Source organism: Leptidea sinapis, chromosome 2, assembly GCF_905404315.1.
Source record: "Leptidea sinapis chromosome 2, ilLepSina1.1, whole genome shotgun sequence".
NCBI lineage: Eukaryota > Metazoa > Arthropoda > Insecta > Lepidoptera > Pieridae > Leptidea > Leptidea sinapis.
The window spans coordinates 11,271,644-11,290,037 of record NC_066266.1 but is presented as its reverse complement, the minus strand read 5'-3'; the positions used below and the strand labels follow the sequence as shown (position 1 = coordinate 11,290,037).

The following is an 18,394-nucleotide window of genomic DNA, read 5'->3' as shown; positions in this document are numbered from 1 at the left end:
GTATCAGCTCGATCCATTTCAGCGCGTGCAACGCAGAGCAGCTCGAATTGTTGGGACCCAGTGCTCTGTGAACGGCTGGATCATTTGGCGTTGCGTAGAGCCGTTATTTCATTGTGTGTCTTCTACCGCATTTGCCACGGGGAGTGTTCCGAAGAGCTGATTAACCTGATTCCTGCCGCCGAATTCCACCTTCGCAAAACACGCCGCAAGTTAGGATCTCATCCCCAACATCTGGATGTGTGGCGGTCCTCAACAGTGAGGTTTTCAAGGAGCTTTCTTCCACGTACTACAAAGGTGTGGCATTCCACACGGCGGAAACACCGCACAAGGAAGCTCATTAGCTTCCTTGTGCGGTGTTTCCGGGACGATACGACATGGATACCTTCAAAAAAATCGCGTACACCTTCCTTAAAAGCTGGCAACGCTCCTGTGATTCCTCTTGTGTTTCAAGAGAATGTGATTGGTGGTGATCACTTAGCACCAGTTGACCCGTACGCTCGTTTGTCCTCCTTTTTCCATAAAAAAATCAATTCCACGAGATTCGGAAAATCACCTAAAGTGACCTTTTGAGTTGGGTAACCTACAAGCAACCTGACGGAGTTAAAAATATTACTTAAAAGGTTACAAAAGTAACATTCTAGCAACGCTACTTCTACAGTCTACTAAGGTCACTTAACCAACTATTTACATCCTCATTGGACTCTTAGAGTAATAAATAATCAAATCAATTCAGGAGAGACCCGAGGTGGGGGTAGACACCTAGTAGCTTCAAGTTTGTAGTAATCAGTAAGAAGTTAGTACTAGAAAATATCAAGTAGTACCCACAGATTATATTTTTTTGTACGTGTAACCTATCTCTTGCAAGTTCAGTTTCAGCTTGGAGATTTTTTGCCATCCTGGGGATATATTAAATATTAGGAGAACCGACAGCTGTTGGGCAGACTTTGGGAAATAGATGGAAAGCTAGTAAGTTGTTTTTAAATATGAATGAACAAATAATTTATTTGTTAAATTTCAGTGAGCTTTTAGACATACCGCGTCAACCAATAAAAAACAAAACATAGTATGGTCCCGACATTATGTATGCCATATGATGCACACAAATCAAAGACTGATGTAACGTTCGAATTGTACTTTAAGCACAAAAGGTATTTTAGTGACCAACCTGAGTAATAAATAATTAAATTGTACTAGCCGTTCCCGCCCAATTTGCTGGCCGAATTTTAAAAGGAAGGAACGCTGGATTTGGAAATTTAAGTATTGAAACCATTTTAGAACTTCCCAGATCATTTCAGAAATTTTTAGAATTTTCTAGACCGTTTAGCATCATGATGAAATCATCAATTGTACACATTTTGGAATAGGGTAAGGTGGGGCACATTGTTACAAAAAAAACAAGCGATAATGTAGCGCCAAAAATATTTATATAATCAACTTCTAACTAGCACGTATATAAACTTTAATAGTCTCTCTTCATTTAAAATTATTTAAACATAACTTTTATTACGAACTTCTTTACTTAAATTGCACTTTAATCAGATCAGTCGACTATAACAGTGAACCCCGTATCTGGGGTACTCAGTTACACGGTAAGGGGCACAATGTTACAACATCAAAATAGTATAAAAACGTTTTCAAGAGAAAGAAAAATCTTAATATGTCTTCCAACGGTATGTGCCGTTGCCATATCTGGTTCAAGAGGAAAGTAGAAATGACTATCAACTTTTCCACTTTTATGTAAATAGCTGACTTTATATACATCACTTTACAAATTTCTGTTGTAATTTTCGAAGTTTTTCATCTCTCTTGCATCGAATTTCTTTTCTTTGTGTTGTATTGTTTTTGTTTACTTTTTCAAGTTTATTTCTTACCATTTTCTTTTAAAACCTAAAGAAATGTTAGTTGGTACAATGTAACACAGTGCCCCAGGTACGACAAATCGAAAAAAATATCAATAGGGTCTTTTCAGAAATATTTACAAAAATCTACTTAATGATAATTTGAAGCTAAATATACAGGGAATAGAGGAAAATCACAATCACTTACCTTTACATAATACACCAAAAACAAATTAATAAATTTGATTTGTTTTTTTCTAATTTTGAAAACATAAATTCGATTTTTGTTTGTTCTTTTTAAAACGCGGTACATACTGAAGCGATTACATCTGTTCAAAGATGGCCGCTTATGAGGTTGTGAAAACTGTATACCAACATTATAAAAATAATTGTCAGCAACATAGATATTTGCATTGTAACAGTGTACCCCATGTAACACTGTGCCCCACCTTACCCTACAAATATTCTGGAACTTTCTAGATTTTTCCCGAGATTTTTAGAATTTTATATTAGTTAGTTAGTAGAAGGACAGATGTACACAATTTCACATTTTTGCCACTCACAGCCACCCACTTCCACCCATCCCGACCAAACTCCCTTATCCAGCCCACCAGCCATCTATAATATATTAACTATTATCAAGGAGTGGTAGTGCAATGTTGGGTCCTCACGGACACAACCGAATTGGGCCGGCACGCCCGGAGAAATACCACTCCCCCACTCGAAACCGGCGTGAAATAGCGGCTATGCCGCTGTGTTTCGTCCGGTGAGTGGGGTATCCGGAGGCCTACACCCCCCCTCCCAAATACAAATGGCAGCACAGACTAAAAAGAGACTACTCCAGGACGGTACCAGGCTATGCAGCCCTGGAGAATCCGTCCCTGGGCGTCCACAATTAGGGCCTGTACCTAAGAGTGGTTGCCCAGGCTGCCCCACGTATTCTGGAGGGGGCAAATCTGCGCTGACTCGGGGCAAACAGAGCAGGAGGCTCAAACCACTCCACACTCGCTGTGGACTTTTGCAACATCAGGGAGCTTCGATCAAATTTAAATGCCGTCCACTTTCACCTGGAGACGGCGAAGCCGGCCCTGCTCTTTTTAACCGAGACACAGATATCCTCCCTGGCTGATTCATCTTACCTTTCCTACCCGGGGTATAATTTGGAACACTCAAAGGAGTGTAAACGCACACGCCAGCCTGTGGTATAAAGATACCACAGGCTGGCGTGTGCGTTTACGTCAGGGAGGATGTCTGTTCTCGACGCCTGAGTTTTCTTGAAGGACAGGACCTATCCATCATCTGGCTGCGTGTAGACTGCGATGACCATCCGCGAATCTACGCATGCCTGTATAGGTCCCATAGCGGTTACGCAGAGACTGACCGGCTCCTCGAACACATCCAAATGGCTACAGATTCCGTGTTGGAGCAGATCCCCACTGCAGAGAGCGTGTTTCTTGGCGATTTTAACGCCCACCACGCCGAATGGCTAGGCTCACGTACCACCGATCATGCAGGGAGATCTGTTCACGACTTCGCCTTAGCATATGGTCTGACGAAACTGGTTATTGCGCCAACGCGAATCCCAGATGTGCAAGATCATACACTTTCACTGTTGGACCTTCTGTTGACCTCACATCCGGACGGCTACCTAGTTTCCGTTGACCCTCCTCTGGGATCGTCGGACCACTGCCTGATCCGGAGCACCGTGCCGATCACGCGCCTAACACGGCCCCGCTTCTTAGGCTGTCGCCGCTATAGGTCAGCAGACTGGGACGAGATGCGGTGCTTTTTTGCATCCTACCCGTGGAGGCAGATCTGTTTTTCGCTGGGAGATCCAGATGCCGCTGCTGACGTTGTTGCTGATGTGGTACTGCAAGGTATGGAACTCTTCATTCCATACTCCTCTGTGCCTATCGGTGGCAAGTCCCAATTATGGTTTGACCGCTCCTGCAAAATGGCCTCTCGCCGAAAGCAGGAGTGCTATCAGGCTTGGGTCAATGCGGTGGTATCTAAGGATGTGAATTCCAGCGAACTTAAAAAACACTTCAATCATGCCTCCAGGTCCTTCAAAAGAGTTATTGCTGACGCGAAGTCGAAGCACATTGGCAGAATTGGCGAAAGACTTGTACACCTTCCCTCGGGAACTCGTGCGTTCTGGTCGCTCGCCAAGGCTGTCCAAGGAAACTTCTGCCAGCCAGCCATTCCGCCACTGCACAGATGATGACTCGCTGGCCCATGACGCGAAAGAAAAAGCTGATCTCCTGGGCTCCCTCTTCGCGTCCAACTCGACTCTGGATGACCAAGGTGCACCACCACCGCATATTCCGCGGTGCGATTCATATATGCCGGAGGTAAAAATCCGGCATAGTGCCGTGCTTAAGGCGCTTCTCACCAAAAAATTGCATTGAAAGTGCTGCCATCTATTTCATTAGGTACGCTGTAACTTCATCACGATGGAGATCATTTTACATACATGATAGATAGAGCTAGTGATTGCAAAAAACTTACTTAAATAACATAATAATACAAGACTAATTGACAATCGTGTTATATCATAGTATGCCTACTCTAATCTTAAAGGTAACTGCCGTTTGCCGAACATTAGGTACACATTAAGAATTTGTATCGAATTTGACGACCTGTATAGCCGAGTGGTTAGCGATCCGATTTATAGTTATGATGAATACGGATGTTTGTTTCCCAGTCATGGATGTTTAAATGTATTTATGTATGTTTATAAGAATTTATGTATGTTTAAGTAAGTAGGTATATTGTATTAAATATATCATTGTCTTGAAACCCATAACACAGGCTATATATGCTTAACTTGGGGCAAGATAATTTGTGTATAAAGTGTGTCAATATTATTATTATTATCCAGAAAAAAAATACAAATCACAATATTAATCAATACGGTCTACACTCTACTGCAATATTATAAACGTAATGAGCGCCATCTAGCTACAGTTTGCTATGGGCGTAAATATAAAAATAAATAAAAAATAAAAATAATATAACGCAGTGCTCTCTTAGCCTGGGTATACTGATTTTACAAAATAAAAGCAGTTGCACATCTATCTCTCGTATATGGTGTATGGTGTACTTACTTGTTAGTTGTGACAGTTTGTGATATACAGTTACTTGTAAAACAGTGAAATATAAGCACGAATGGCTTTAAATATATGGGTAATATATAAAACTGCGCCATCTTCACTTCTATAGATATAACTCTAGCACGGAATAATGTGGCGATGACTACTTATCTGGTCGCAAACGGTACGGTAGCTTTAAATTCTAAGTACATTAATCTCATCAAAGATGGCGCTTTTCAGGAATGATTATATTCGTAGTTCTTTCTTTCTCATCTATAGGCGGGCGCTCTCCAGTGCCAGCTTTTTCCATTTGACCGCATGCAACTAACAGCGGCCAAATCAGCGGATTAATCTCCGATTACCTTGATTGTTCGGGTTTTACCAGCAGCTGAATTCCACCACCGGAAATTACCTTAAAGTGCGAAATTCCATCCATATATTGATTGACGTAAGACATTCTACGACTGAAATTTCTTACCTCAGGAAGCTTTGTGGAATCAACTACCGTCTGAAGTTTTCCCGAACGGACACGACTTAGAGAACATCAAGCATACGCCCAACTTAAAGGTCAGCAACGGTTCCCTGGTGATGTCTATGACCAGGGAACCGACTATGGGCGGTTGCCTCTCGTAAGCCTCTTGCCCGTTTGCATAAAAAGTTAATATTATGATTTATTACAACATTAGGCGTCTTTCGGAATACCAAACTCAAACAGGATTAGAAGTAGAACAATAATAGAAAATAAAACATATGGTGATACTGTAAAATTCTTATTTTATTTGGACAAATAAAATTAATTTCAAGAAAATAATTATAAAACAATATCAGTTCAGAGCTGAACATAATAACAGAAAGTTTCGACAGTAATCGTAACCTAGCAATTTTATATTTTACAATTTCATAATTTTAATTGTCTTAAGTTAGAAAACTATGTTAACGAAGCCATCAATTCGAATTATATAACATTTTCATCCTTATTGCACATGAGTAGCGTAAATACAACATCTAGGTAAATGTAAAATTGACAACAAATAAAACGTGAAAAAAGTAATTCAACGGAATGTATAATTCAAACTCGAGTATTAAACAACAAAACACTGTCATGGGATTGTTTGGGCTTCAAGCAAACAAAATATTATAATAAGTTCTAAATTATCTGTTCTAAATTATCATAGTAATTTTAATATCTTAGAAGACGCTCTAGAAAAGTAATGTTGCCACTAAGTAAATACCTATGGGTATATTTCCCACTATTGATAAATTTAAAATGAAATAAAATATGATACATTTAGTAATTGTCATAAATACTGCTTCAAATATATTTTATTTATAGAGAGGCGTCATATCATAATTTGTGGCATGAACAAAAATAAAGTAACATTTAAATTACAAAATAACTAACCTAAGAATAAACTTAACAAAAGTCTGAGCGTCGCCAAAAACACATTAAATACTAATTATGTACAATGAAATCTTATTTCCAAAAGAATATAATACATACTTTACGATCTAATTTTTATTTTATAATTACAGGGTTTTATTAAACTAGATGCAGTCAGGTGCTAACTATTGTACAGCCATTTACAAAAGCTTATATTATATAATTATATTAAAAATGATATGCAAAAAGCTAATTTTATTTCAATAGCCTTATCGCGACTACTTGGTTGTCTTAACACGAGTCATTAACTGTGCTCATTGACTAAACATTACAATTAATTGATAAATACAATGTTGAGAAAAACATCTGTCGATTTTGAGTATTAGAACGAGTCTTTAGGTTTACTTAAATGGAATGTTTGATATATTATGTATTTACAAAACCGTTATCGATACTCAAATAAAAGTCCTTTCACAAATTAACATTGAATAATATCCGGGGAACCATAAGGACGCTATCGTGAAAGTTTCTCATTAATATGGCTATGAGCTGCTTGAATACCAATTAGTATTTGGCGGGCCTGATTTGTCAACGGTCTGGTGTGAGTGAGACGGATGAGTGGAATGGGTCTGAGGATGATAGAGATGGAATGACGAGGCAGGATGGAAAAACTGTGATTGATCTATTGATGACGCATAGTCTAGCGCGCCTGGTACGGCCGAATATGCTTGTGGTTTCAATGGCAATGGAGTATCACCCAAATAAGGATGTCGTAACGCCTCTGTATATGCAGTGTTATCATATGGCAGACTATATTGTTGTTTATCACGAGGCGATACTGATCCTGGTGGCGTCATAGCAGAGTGGTAGTCAGCATAACTTCCGTAAGCTAGCGATAGATCTGCGCTCTTGTGACCTAGTTGTTCACCATAACTAGAACCTTCGCTACCAGGAGGAGTTGGCAGCGGTCCAGATTGTCCATCTCCGGAATAATAACCACCCGTTCTGGCATCGCCTAGGAAGTTACTTCTTATAACACTTTCTCTACTGGCATATAATTGTCTTAACAACGTAGATGCCGGTGTGGAAGTATGATTACCTTGTATTTGTCTATTGAGATGATTCAAGTGATGGTTCTGTGTCCCTATCCACTGGATGGCAGATTTCTGTTGTTGTTGCTTTAGTAGTGCGTCTGTTGAAAAGTCAGTTGGCCGATGTGAAATTTCTTTACCATCCAATGCAGGTAAATGTTTCGACATAGCGTTTTCTAAATCCCTCACTGATGTTGCGTCTGTGCTTACAGGGATTCCTATATTAGCTTTGCTTATATCACGTTCTACAGGTGATATGGTTGCTCCCGGATTAGAAGAGCTCTTTCGCCTTTCATCCTCTTTATCACCATCGTCATCATCTGTAGTGTGTTTGCGTTTCTTTAATCTCCGTGCTGGCATAGGAGACGTTCTGTCTGGTGTTGTGTGTAGCGAAAGAGGTTGAGTATCGTTGAGTCTTGTTAGATGCGTGACATCAGAATTTGGCGGTGCGTTTGATACAGAGTCAGAGTTAGAGGATGTTTCAGATCTTTCTATTGCATGTCTCGTATTTGGAGGTGGACCTCCAGGAGTATCTGCATCAGGAGGGCCATTTTCTGGATCACCTGTAGCTTCTTCCCTTTTTACACCTTGAACACTTTCTTCTAATTGACAGCAATCCATGACTGTATTGGGGTATTCACGGCCACTGCAGGAAAATATAACAAATTAGTTTTAAAGCAAAATGCGTCTTGATTTACTTACATTAAACTTTTTAACAATATCTTTTTACCTTATGACATAGTTGACACAGATGACGTTCTGTTCTTCAGCATTCTTCGAGGAGCAAACAACGGTGGCACAAGTCTGCATCCAGGTGTAACCGCCATGTTTGTTCATTATTCTATAGTAGTGTGTCAGCACTTGCCCCTTATTTATTACTGAAACAAGAAATGGCGTTTTTTATTTATTTCAATTGTATTCAAGATCCGACGTTTTAAAATTGTAATTGTTGTAGAATGTAGAGATGAGATATGGTTATTATCATCATATTTGACGAGACTTCAAGTAGAGTAGACAATAGATTACAAGTTTGTTCATTTAATAAAATAGAAGGACAAAAATTATATTTAACCGGCAATGCATTATAAATGATAACATCTGATCATGTATGTTATAATTATTGAAACAATATAAAAGAATTTCACAAGAAAAGCATAGCTGCGGAGGTAAATATATATACTTCTACAATGGGATCCCAGACAATATATAAAATACACGTTTTGTGAAATTCTACATAATGTTGAACACGAATTTTTAATACGTTTGTTTACTTTAGTAACCTTTAGGTTACTATAATATACTTAAAGCACTTTATATAAGATACTACAATTAATTAGGAGCACTCGTCACAAGGACATTTCCTTTTAGTTTGAGATGTGATTTAATTTGAATAATAAAAAATAAAGAAATAGCCCCGCTGAGTTTCTTACGCTAGTGCTTCTAAGATCTCAGACAATTAAATAATAGTTAGACCAGTGACGATAATTTTTTAAACCAAAAAAAAATAATAGTGCGAAGAAACCCGTTGGAAATGGAAGAGAATATAAAAAAAATGAAAGGAAAAATAAATTATGATAAGTTTCATAGAGAATTCATAAATGTTATTTCGTAGCAGCAATAATATGGATTACAATTAATTAATTTTCCGTTTCCAATGAGTTTTATCCTACTATTTTTTTTCAGATCATTTTCAAAGGCTTTCAGCACTGGTCTAAATTATTTTCACAGATTTTTGGATCAAATGGTAAAAAAAAACATTTGACTTAGATTTTGCTACGTAATATCTACCTCAACCTCTGGGAGGCACTGCTAAATGATTTTGCAATATAGTAACAAATATATTATACTGAAACAATTAACCTTCATTGCACTACTATTCAATCCAATGCAGTTAATCTCAAAACGAATCGGGACTATGACCTTTAATTCATTACTAATACGTTGGTATCGAGAATCGATTTACGCTTTATATTCTTGACATAAAAATGGAAGTGTTTGACACATGTATAGAGGTACGTGAATCATTAGTAAAGTGGTTTTTGGTTTGTTTGATTGTTTATTGTTTAATCTATACCTTCTTCGCAATGCGTTGGCGTCGCGCCAAATATCGCCTTGTTTTGTTCTACGCGTTACATATTACATGTAATAATAATATTATTGTTGGCAAGTTGTACCTCTTTTGAGCGCGATGTTACCTTTATGGTTCTAATAAGCAGTATTACAAGTCTCGTAATACAAGGTTTGTAAACGATACTTTTATTAAAGTTTTTTTTATCAATACAGTATTTTGATCAATAACTACTTTCATAATCGATTTATTCTTGAATTTTATCAACTGATATTTTTAAACTTTGGCGAAATTCATAATTTTTTAGTCTGTATTCTGTAGTTTGATGCTGTGAATTACACATTTTAAGACACAGAAGCCCGATATGACCAAGTTTGACTATCAATGTGTGCGTTAGCTAGTGGTTAGATCTACAATATCTATATATTATATATAAGAGATTTCCTTCCACCTATATTTTGACTCATCACAATATCTCTGGAACCATAAGGCGTAAAAACTTGAAATTTGGTAGGAATATTCTTTTCACCGAGTAGATGTCAGTTACGAAATTCCAAGTTTTTTTTTATGAACAGAAGAACGTCTGTCGGGTCAGTTAGTTTTATATAATAGAGATATCTATAAAGGTAGTGATTTCTTTTTTTTTTGTTTTCCTTTCGCCGAGTAGAGATCAGCTTAGAACGGATTTTACGAAATTCCACCCGCAATTTTTTTTTATTATGATCTGAACAACATCAGCCGGGTCAGCTAGTATTAGGTATATAGTTAGTTGTCTTTGTTTATCTGTACGTTAGTAGTTATTGTAAGGCTATGACTTTAGAACCATTCCGCTTGAAAATGTACTGAATACTTAGGTCATTGCCTATGTCAGAAAACAAAATGGCGCACCGTGAGAGAAGAAATTTGAATCTCAGATTTATTGTGATTTACGACCGTTCCCAATATTCAGTATATCTCTTACTTGAGTTAAAAATCGTGACTATCGTTGACTTTTCTGTCCCAATAAACTTATCGACGGTAACTCACCTTATCCACACACGCTGTCTGTCAATGGGACGACGTATAGCTTAACAGCGATAGAAGTATGTATGGAAATTGCAATTCACGCGTCTCAATATAAGGCGATAAGTATGACTTATCGGGTATGTTGGGACAGCTTCACATTATTGACAATAGAAGGTAGTAATTTATCTCTATTTGTAGATAGTATATTGGGAACGGCCGGTAAATAGACAGAAATAAAGATTTGTTGGTAACTCAGGCCATCAATAGAATTTAATTGTTGTGGCAACAATGTCGGCACTGTTTTCCTCATTGATATATAGCAAGTGTCCACTCGTGACCCAAAAGGTGGTGAAATCAAGTGTCGTAATATATATTAGTATTCTGTGAGTGAAGTCTGAATTCATGTCAAGATGTCCACATCAAGGTAACGGAGCTCATCACATTTAGCTATCGTTCCTACAAATAACATCGAATGGGTTTTTCTAAAGGGATAAGTATTTTATTTCTCCGAACAACATTCTGAATTGGTTTAGTAATACTTATATAGATATTTCAATGATAGTAATAATTGTGAAGTTAAAAGACGTCTACTTGACAAAGGCCTCCCCATTGTGGGGGGCCTACCAATACTACGTCTTCCGGTACGTGGTCACCATTCGAGGACTTTACCGCGCCCCAAAGGCCATCTATCTCTTGAGCTATGTGCCATTCAGTTTCACAATCATATGAGCTGTGTCGGTAGCTTTATCTCCTTCGAATCTCCTAATTTCTGATTCGATCTTTCAGAGAAACTCCGAGCATAGCCCTCTCCATTGTCATCTGAGTGACCTTGAGCTAATAATCATATCATAAACACGAAAGTCATATGTTTGTTTGTCTGTTATGTTATGTCTGTTACCCCTCAATTACTCTAGCAATAATTAATCACGGCAAAAACTAGTTGTTAATAATGATAAAATTAAAACTTACGCAACAATCAAAACTACTTACAAGAAAATGTTGTAAAACATTGGAAATACTGAAGTAGTTCCAGAATCTTACCAGGGAGGCTCGTTTGCACAGGATGCCGGCTAGATTATGGGTACCACAACGGCGCCTAATTCTACCGTGAAGCAGTAATGTGGAAGCATTACTGTGCTTCGATCTGAATGGCGCCGTAGTTAGTGAAATAACTGGGCAAATGAAACATAACATCTTATGTCTCAAGGTGACGAGTGCAATTGTAATGCCACTCAGAATTTATGGTTTTTTGAGAACCAAGACAACTGAAGTACCAAGTAAGCTGAACGTCCTGCTCATCTCGTTCCTTATCGTATTAAAAAAATCATGTTCTAAAGACAGTTCAGATATGCACTTTGGTTCATAAGAAATAATGATACCTATGACTATTTGGAAGTGCGTACTGTGCAAAATGAGGTCAGGCCTGTGAAAACCTTCTTGCAAGAGGAGGAAATATAAGTAGACATTTTTCCATAACATTCTTGACTCTTTTCTGCTTGGTTTTTCAACCCTAGATCAAATTTATTTCGAAATAAGATTAATATATCATTACCTGTATCTCTCTGTTTGCTAGAAACTGTCACAACCATTACACCATAAACTTATAATGCCTACTACTCGGCTAAGTGCACTAAGTAAGTTTTTTGTGGGGCGTTGTAGATGTGTTTACAACAGGATCCCAGACAATGTTAAAAACAATGTAATATGAACTTCCAAAGTATTGTTCATAGACGTTTGTGAGGTGAATAATATATATAAAATAAATGACTTTCGTAATGATCCCACAGATTGGGAATTGAGCGACCGCTCACAGGCTATAAAATAATAAATTTTGTACGATCTTACATTGTAGCCATATTTTTATATAAAAAGTGAAGTCCGCTGAGTTTGTTGCGCCCGTTCTTCTTAGGTCTGAGGCATACTTTTTGGAATGGGTGGTAGTTTTTGACTTTCAATAAGTCGTTGTATATATTTTTTTAATAAAAATATTTGAATTTGAATTTTGTAAGTGCTAGAGTACTTCAGAAAGTGCTTAACTCGGCTTAATCATAAGGCCGCAAACAGAGACCGAATATGCAAATCCGACGACAATAAGTGAAAAAATTGAAACATTCCACCACAGAATATTTCCTTTCCATTCAGTTTTCAAAATTTCGTTACAATTGCTTTATTATTGGAGGGGGATTTTTAGTTTTTTTCTCACGACTCTTAATCTTTGCTGCAGTTGTTAGCTTATCGCCTGTCTTAGCGCGACGGCATACTGTTATAAAATTGTTAGATCTTAAAAAGATGCGAATGTTAAGCTAATATTTTCTCTTACCATAAGTAAACAATTGATTTGTAAGAGCGACGTCACAAGGCAATATCCTTATATGCAAATATTGGGGTTGAGCAAGTATCAAGTGTAAAGTAGATATGGAGCAATAACCTGAGAGTTGTATTAGACATACCAAGATTTACGATCCATGCGTCACTCAGACGGTTGGCTGAGTTGGGAAGGATTCAATCGGATGGAACCGGGCGCGGGTTCGATTCCCACATCGTCCATAAATGAAAGACAAATTTTATAATGACACCATCCGTTAACGGTTGAAAATCGGATCGCAAATGAAATATTAAAACATAGAATTCACAGGGTGCCTATTTTTCAAATTACTGTTCGAGGACTTGCGTTTCGCATAACAAGTAAGTGATTACCTCTGCCCAAGTTTTTTTTTATGAAAATAAAAGACGAGTCGAGCAGAAGGTTCAGCTGATGGTAATTGATACGCCCTACCCATTACATTGTAGTGCCGCTCAGGATTCTTGAAAAACCCAATAATTCTGAGCGGCACTACAATTGCGCACGTCATCTTGAGACATAAGATGTTAAGTCTCATGTGCCCAGTAATTTCTCTAGCTACTCCCTTCAGACCGAAACACAGTAATGCTTACATCTTACTGCTTCACGCCAGAAATAGGCGCCGTTGTGGTACCCATAATCTAGCCGGCATCCTGTGCAAACGAGCCTCCCTGGTAAGATTCTGGAACTACTTCAGTATTTCCAATGTTTTACAACATTTTCTTGTAAGTAGTCTTGATTGTTGCGTAAGTTTTAATTTTATCATTATTAACAACTAGTTTTTGCCGTGAATAATTATTGCTAGAGTAATTGAGGCGTAACCTACAGGTGACTTAGGAGAGCCTCTAATAGAGGAATCGGAGCTCACTTTCAAGTATTCTTAAATTAAAACCTCCAAAAGGTTTAATTAACTGTTTATTTAATTATTAACATGCCGGACAAACCTCTGTGGTTTTTGGCCTGTTATATATTTATAAACTGTAATTATATTATTATCGTCTTTTATATATCGAGATTTATATTTATGTCTTATTGAATTATTTATATAAGTGAATTATTTATTATATGGCAAGCGCACTGTATCTACAAAGTTAAACGGGCACCGCTGAAAATCAGTGCTGTTTCATATCACGTGTCACAGATAATCCTGAGTCGGTGACCCATTTCCTGCACTGCATCTCTGTAATTTTAAATCAATTACTATTTAATTACGTTCCTTTTTGGTATCTTTTGTACTTTTATCTTTTTATATTAAGTGTGTGACTGTGAGTGTTTTGTGAAATAAATGTTTTTCTTTTTTTTTCTTTCTTCCAAAAAAAAACATATTTTAATTACAAAAACAGCATAACGTGGACGTATTTTTGATATTATTACAATGAACAAAGACGATCCTTAGCGACGGTAGGTACCGACAGACCGACGCGGACGGAGGCACATCGCTCGACAGTATGCCTCGTGTTTGTGATTTGAATAATAATTTGTGCGCCATCATTTCGTTTCCTTTCCCTGTATTATTCGTGGGAAATGTCGTTCCTAAATGCTCCGAGAGATGGTTTCAGCTTTGTTACGATGTCTTTATTCGTTTTATATCTATCCGCTGTATATTCCATCTACTAGGCTCCGTAAAATTGCTAAATCTTTTAAAGTGGATTGTGTTATATTTTATAATAAACTCCCAAATGATATTAAAATTTAACATCTGAGGCCTATTATAGTGAAAGATTATTTGAATGATAAAGATAGTTGGAATTAATGTTCTGAATTTTGTTAATGAATATTGTTATACTAATTTGAATGCTATTGTAACTGTTGTACTTCATCCTGACTTGCACTAAATAACTTATAAAGTTTTACAGTGAATAAAGATTTTTTGACTTTGACTTTGACTATATTTGTCTTCAGGTGCAGGCTAAGCCTTTGAATATACCAGCGTATAGTATATATGTAAAGAGAATTGTACTACTATGTATCGAATACACAACGTATTTTAAAATGTTCAACGTAAGAGAACATATCGATCAACAATTAGGTAATTGAATACTGATTTGTTCCATGTATAAAGAATTCAAATATCGAATACACAACGTATATTAAAATGTTCAACGTAAGAGAACATCTCGATAAACAATCAGGTAATCAAACAGTGATTTGTTCTCTGTTTAAAGAATTCAAATTTCGAATACACAACGTATATTAAAATGATCAATGTAAGAGATCATCTCGTTCAACAATTAGGTAATTAAATACTGATTTGTTCCATATTAAAAGAATACAAATTTCGCATAGGCAACATACTCTATTAAAATGTTGATAATAAGAGAACATCTCAATCAACAATTAGGTGATTAAATACTGATTTATTCCATGTTTAAATAATTCAAATTTCGCATAGGCAATATTCTATGTTAAAATGTTGATCGAAGGGAATATCTCAATCTACAATTAGGTGATTAAATACTAATTTATACCATGTTTAAGTAATTCCAATTTCGCATAGCCAACACACTATATTAAAATGTTGAACGTAAGGGTAAATCTCAATCAACAATAAGGTGATTAAATACTAATATATTCCATGTTTAAAGAATTCAAATTTCGCATAGACAATATACTATGTTAAAATGTTCAACGTAAGAGAATATCACAGTCAACAATTAGGTAATTAAATACTGATATATTCCATGTTTAAGGAATTCAAATTTCTAGTACACAACGTATATTAAAATGTTCAACGTAAGAGAACATCGCATTCAACAATTAGGTATTTAAATACTGATTTATTCCGTGTTTTAAAGAATTCAAATTTCGAATACACGACGTATATTAAAATGTTCAACGTAAGAGAACATCGCAAACAACAACCAGGTTATTAAATACTGATTTGTTCCGTGTTTTAAAGAATTCAAATTTCGAAAACACGACGTATATTAAAATGTTCAACGTAAGAGAACATCGCAAACAACAATCAGGTTATTAAATACTGATTTGTTCCGTGTTTTAAAGAATTCAAATTTCGAATACACGACGTATATTAAAATGTTCAACGTAAGAGAACATCGCAAACAACAATCAGGTTATTAAATACTGATTTGTTCCGTGTTTTAAAGAATTCAAATTTCGAATACACGACGTATATTAAAATGTTCAACGTAAGAGAACATCGCAGTCAACAATTAGGTAATTAAATACTGATTTGTTCCTAGTTTAAGAAATTCAAATTTCGAATACACCACGTATATTAAAATGGCGGTCAAATGTGGACAGAGTGCGGGTAGAATGTCAATTGTTTTATTAACATAAAACTCCGGGTGTTTACTAGAAAACGGGTAATTTGGATACGAATGTATACGCGAATGAAATCTCTGATTACCACGAAACAGACGGAATATATTCGTAATAAAATAGAATAGGTTGTTTGTGTTACAAGCTTCCGTCATCGTACCGCGTATGGAATCACAATACTATATAGGTAAAAGGATAATAATTCTCAATTAACTTGTCTAAGTATGCACGTTAAGTGATTTTAAATGATTCTATTAGGATTCAAGCTATCCGGATGTTTTCAAAGTGGTATAAAAAAGCGTCGGTGGCAATCTACCCACTGGTAGAACCGTTGACTCTCACCACAGCGCCCCTTCTTACCGATCTTACGCCACGTGTTTTCGGTTTTCGAATATACGCATATTCTACTCTTTATAATGTCGATGTCTCTTATCAGGTGTTAATTCAGATGACCCGTATGTATGCTACTTCGTTCTTCAATAAAAAGGGTGTGTTCTAGGTCGCTTAGGGCGAGGAGTTAAACATATTTTTATTATGAAACATTTGCTGAGGCCTCTTTGAGATTTAAGAATTCTAAAAAAACATACCGTCGCGTTATCGCGGGTGAGAGATTCATCAGTGCGGTAAGAACGACAGCAGCTCCGACTGAAAATTGCCAGTAAAAAAACTCAAAAATCAGGGTTTCGTTCGGAGCAATTCCTGCTCCAAAATTGAAGCAATTGGAACGAAAATTTTGAAACTGAATTGGAAGGGTTTTCTGTGTCGGACGGTCCCTGTGTGACTGACCTCCGAATGGTCACAAACTAATCGGTACCTGCACCGATCGTCATTAAAGCCTAATTATAAAAATACTGTCTTATTAATAAACGCAGTGTAAAGTTACTCAAAGTTTTAACTTTGTCACTACAGAATTACATGACAGAGAGAAGTAATTTTAATCTAGGAGTAACTTTACACTTATACATAAACGCGAAGTCATTCCAAATTTAAAACTATTTATCTTACCTTTGTTGTCACTCACTACAGGAGTTACATGACACGCAGAAGTAATTTAAAACTTGGAGTAACTTCACATTGTGTTTATTAATAACACAGATAAGGTCTAGAATTATTCCTATACCAAACTTCATCTAAATCGATTCTGCGGCTAAAGCTAGCAGAGGGAGTTACTTTCGTATTTGTAATGTTAGTTGAATTATAAATAAATATGACCTTATGGTCGTTTTATATTATATAACACTGATGTGATTTCTTTGGCTTGCCACCGTGACTCAGTGGTTCTGTGAAGCTAAGTTATAAATAAAACAGTACTTACAGTCTACGTGACATTTTCTTAGTTTGTTCGCGTCCTCGCCATGACATAGAGCGTACAGATTCTTCCCCGTTAGCTCCTCCGCCGTATATCCCAGTAACTCCTGTACCCTGCTGAGAGTTACATTACAATTTACATCTTTACTTGTGTCAGCTTGGTGTGTTAACAATCGCTACCAACGTCATGAACTGCCATGAGATATCCCAATTAATATTTACATTTATTCAACTAACTCATTACTGTGTTAGTAAATTTATTTGATATTATCACTGGTTAGAAATAACTAATAGCATATAATATTCAGAATTTTAGTTAACTTTGTTCGTGTAAGTTAGTTGGCACTACAGCAGTGCCAACTAACAGTTGGTAGCATCATCACGGTAGACGCTCGTGCCCTATATCAGTCAGAGCGCTAAGTTTGAGTATGCATTTTTTTTTAGTATGCTTTACTTATAGTGAATTGTAAGGGGACACTATGCCCTAAGTGTCTTTTAATTTTTAATAATAAGTGTATATTGTAATTTTAAGTCGAAACATAAAATACTGATGTAACAGTTTTCTATGTGCGTTTAAATTACCAACCCCTTCTACACTTCTTAGCAATATTCGAATAACCCGTCACATACAAATAGATAACTTTGTTTTAAATTGTTAACAGATATTTTCTGTTTTATTTTCTCATTTCGATCATTTTCTTCATAAATTTTAGTTATATTTGCTCAGAGATAGTCTGTTATGAAATGCAGTGAGTATAATTATTATTACATGATATAATTTACTTGTAGAAAACTCAATAGAACCATGTCATGTAAAATTTTTGAATTGTGTTTTAAGAAATATATGGAATAATTACAAGCTCTGAAAAATAAGATACAAACTACACATTATATTGTGCAAAGTGATGAATTTAATAACCATTTAAATATTTTATCAAAAACATAATCAAACAAAAACATAAAACATATTATATTATAACAATGCACA

The 18,394-nt window shown here is 36.3% G+C and overlaps 1 protein-coding gene across 6 annotated transcripts in view; it reads right to left on the bottom strand.

Moving 5' to 3' along the window:
- Nucleotides 1-5,684: 5,684 nt before the first annotated feature.
- LOC126971673 (protein trachealess) overlaps nucleotides 5,685-18,394 on the bottom strand; it is a 271,027-nt gene continuing 258,317 nt past the window's right edge. For 5 of the 6 annotated variants that reach the window (XM_050818066.1, XM_050818089.1, XM_050818080.1 and 2 more), the window contains 3 exons: nucleotides 17,414-17,523; nucleotides 8,133-8,280; nucleotides 5,685-8,048 (listed from right to left, as the gene is read on the bottom strand). In XM_050818066.1, the coding sequence (XP_050674023.1) occupies nucleotides 6,854-8,048; nucleotides 8,133-8,280; nucleotides 17,414-17,523 (1,453 nt within the window). In that variant the 3' untranslated portion in view covers nucleotides 5,685-6,853. Of the gene's footprint in view, nucleotides 8,049-8,132; nucleotides 8,281-16,685; nucleotides 16,744-17,413; nucleotides 17,524-18,394 lie in introns of those variants that run through there. The other variant, XM_050818097.1, reaches the window with a different exon arrangement.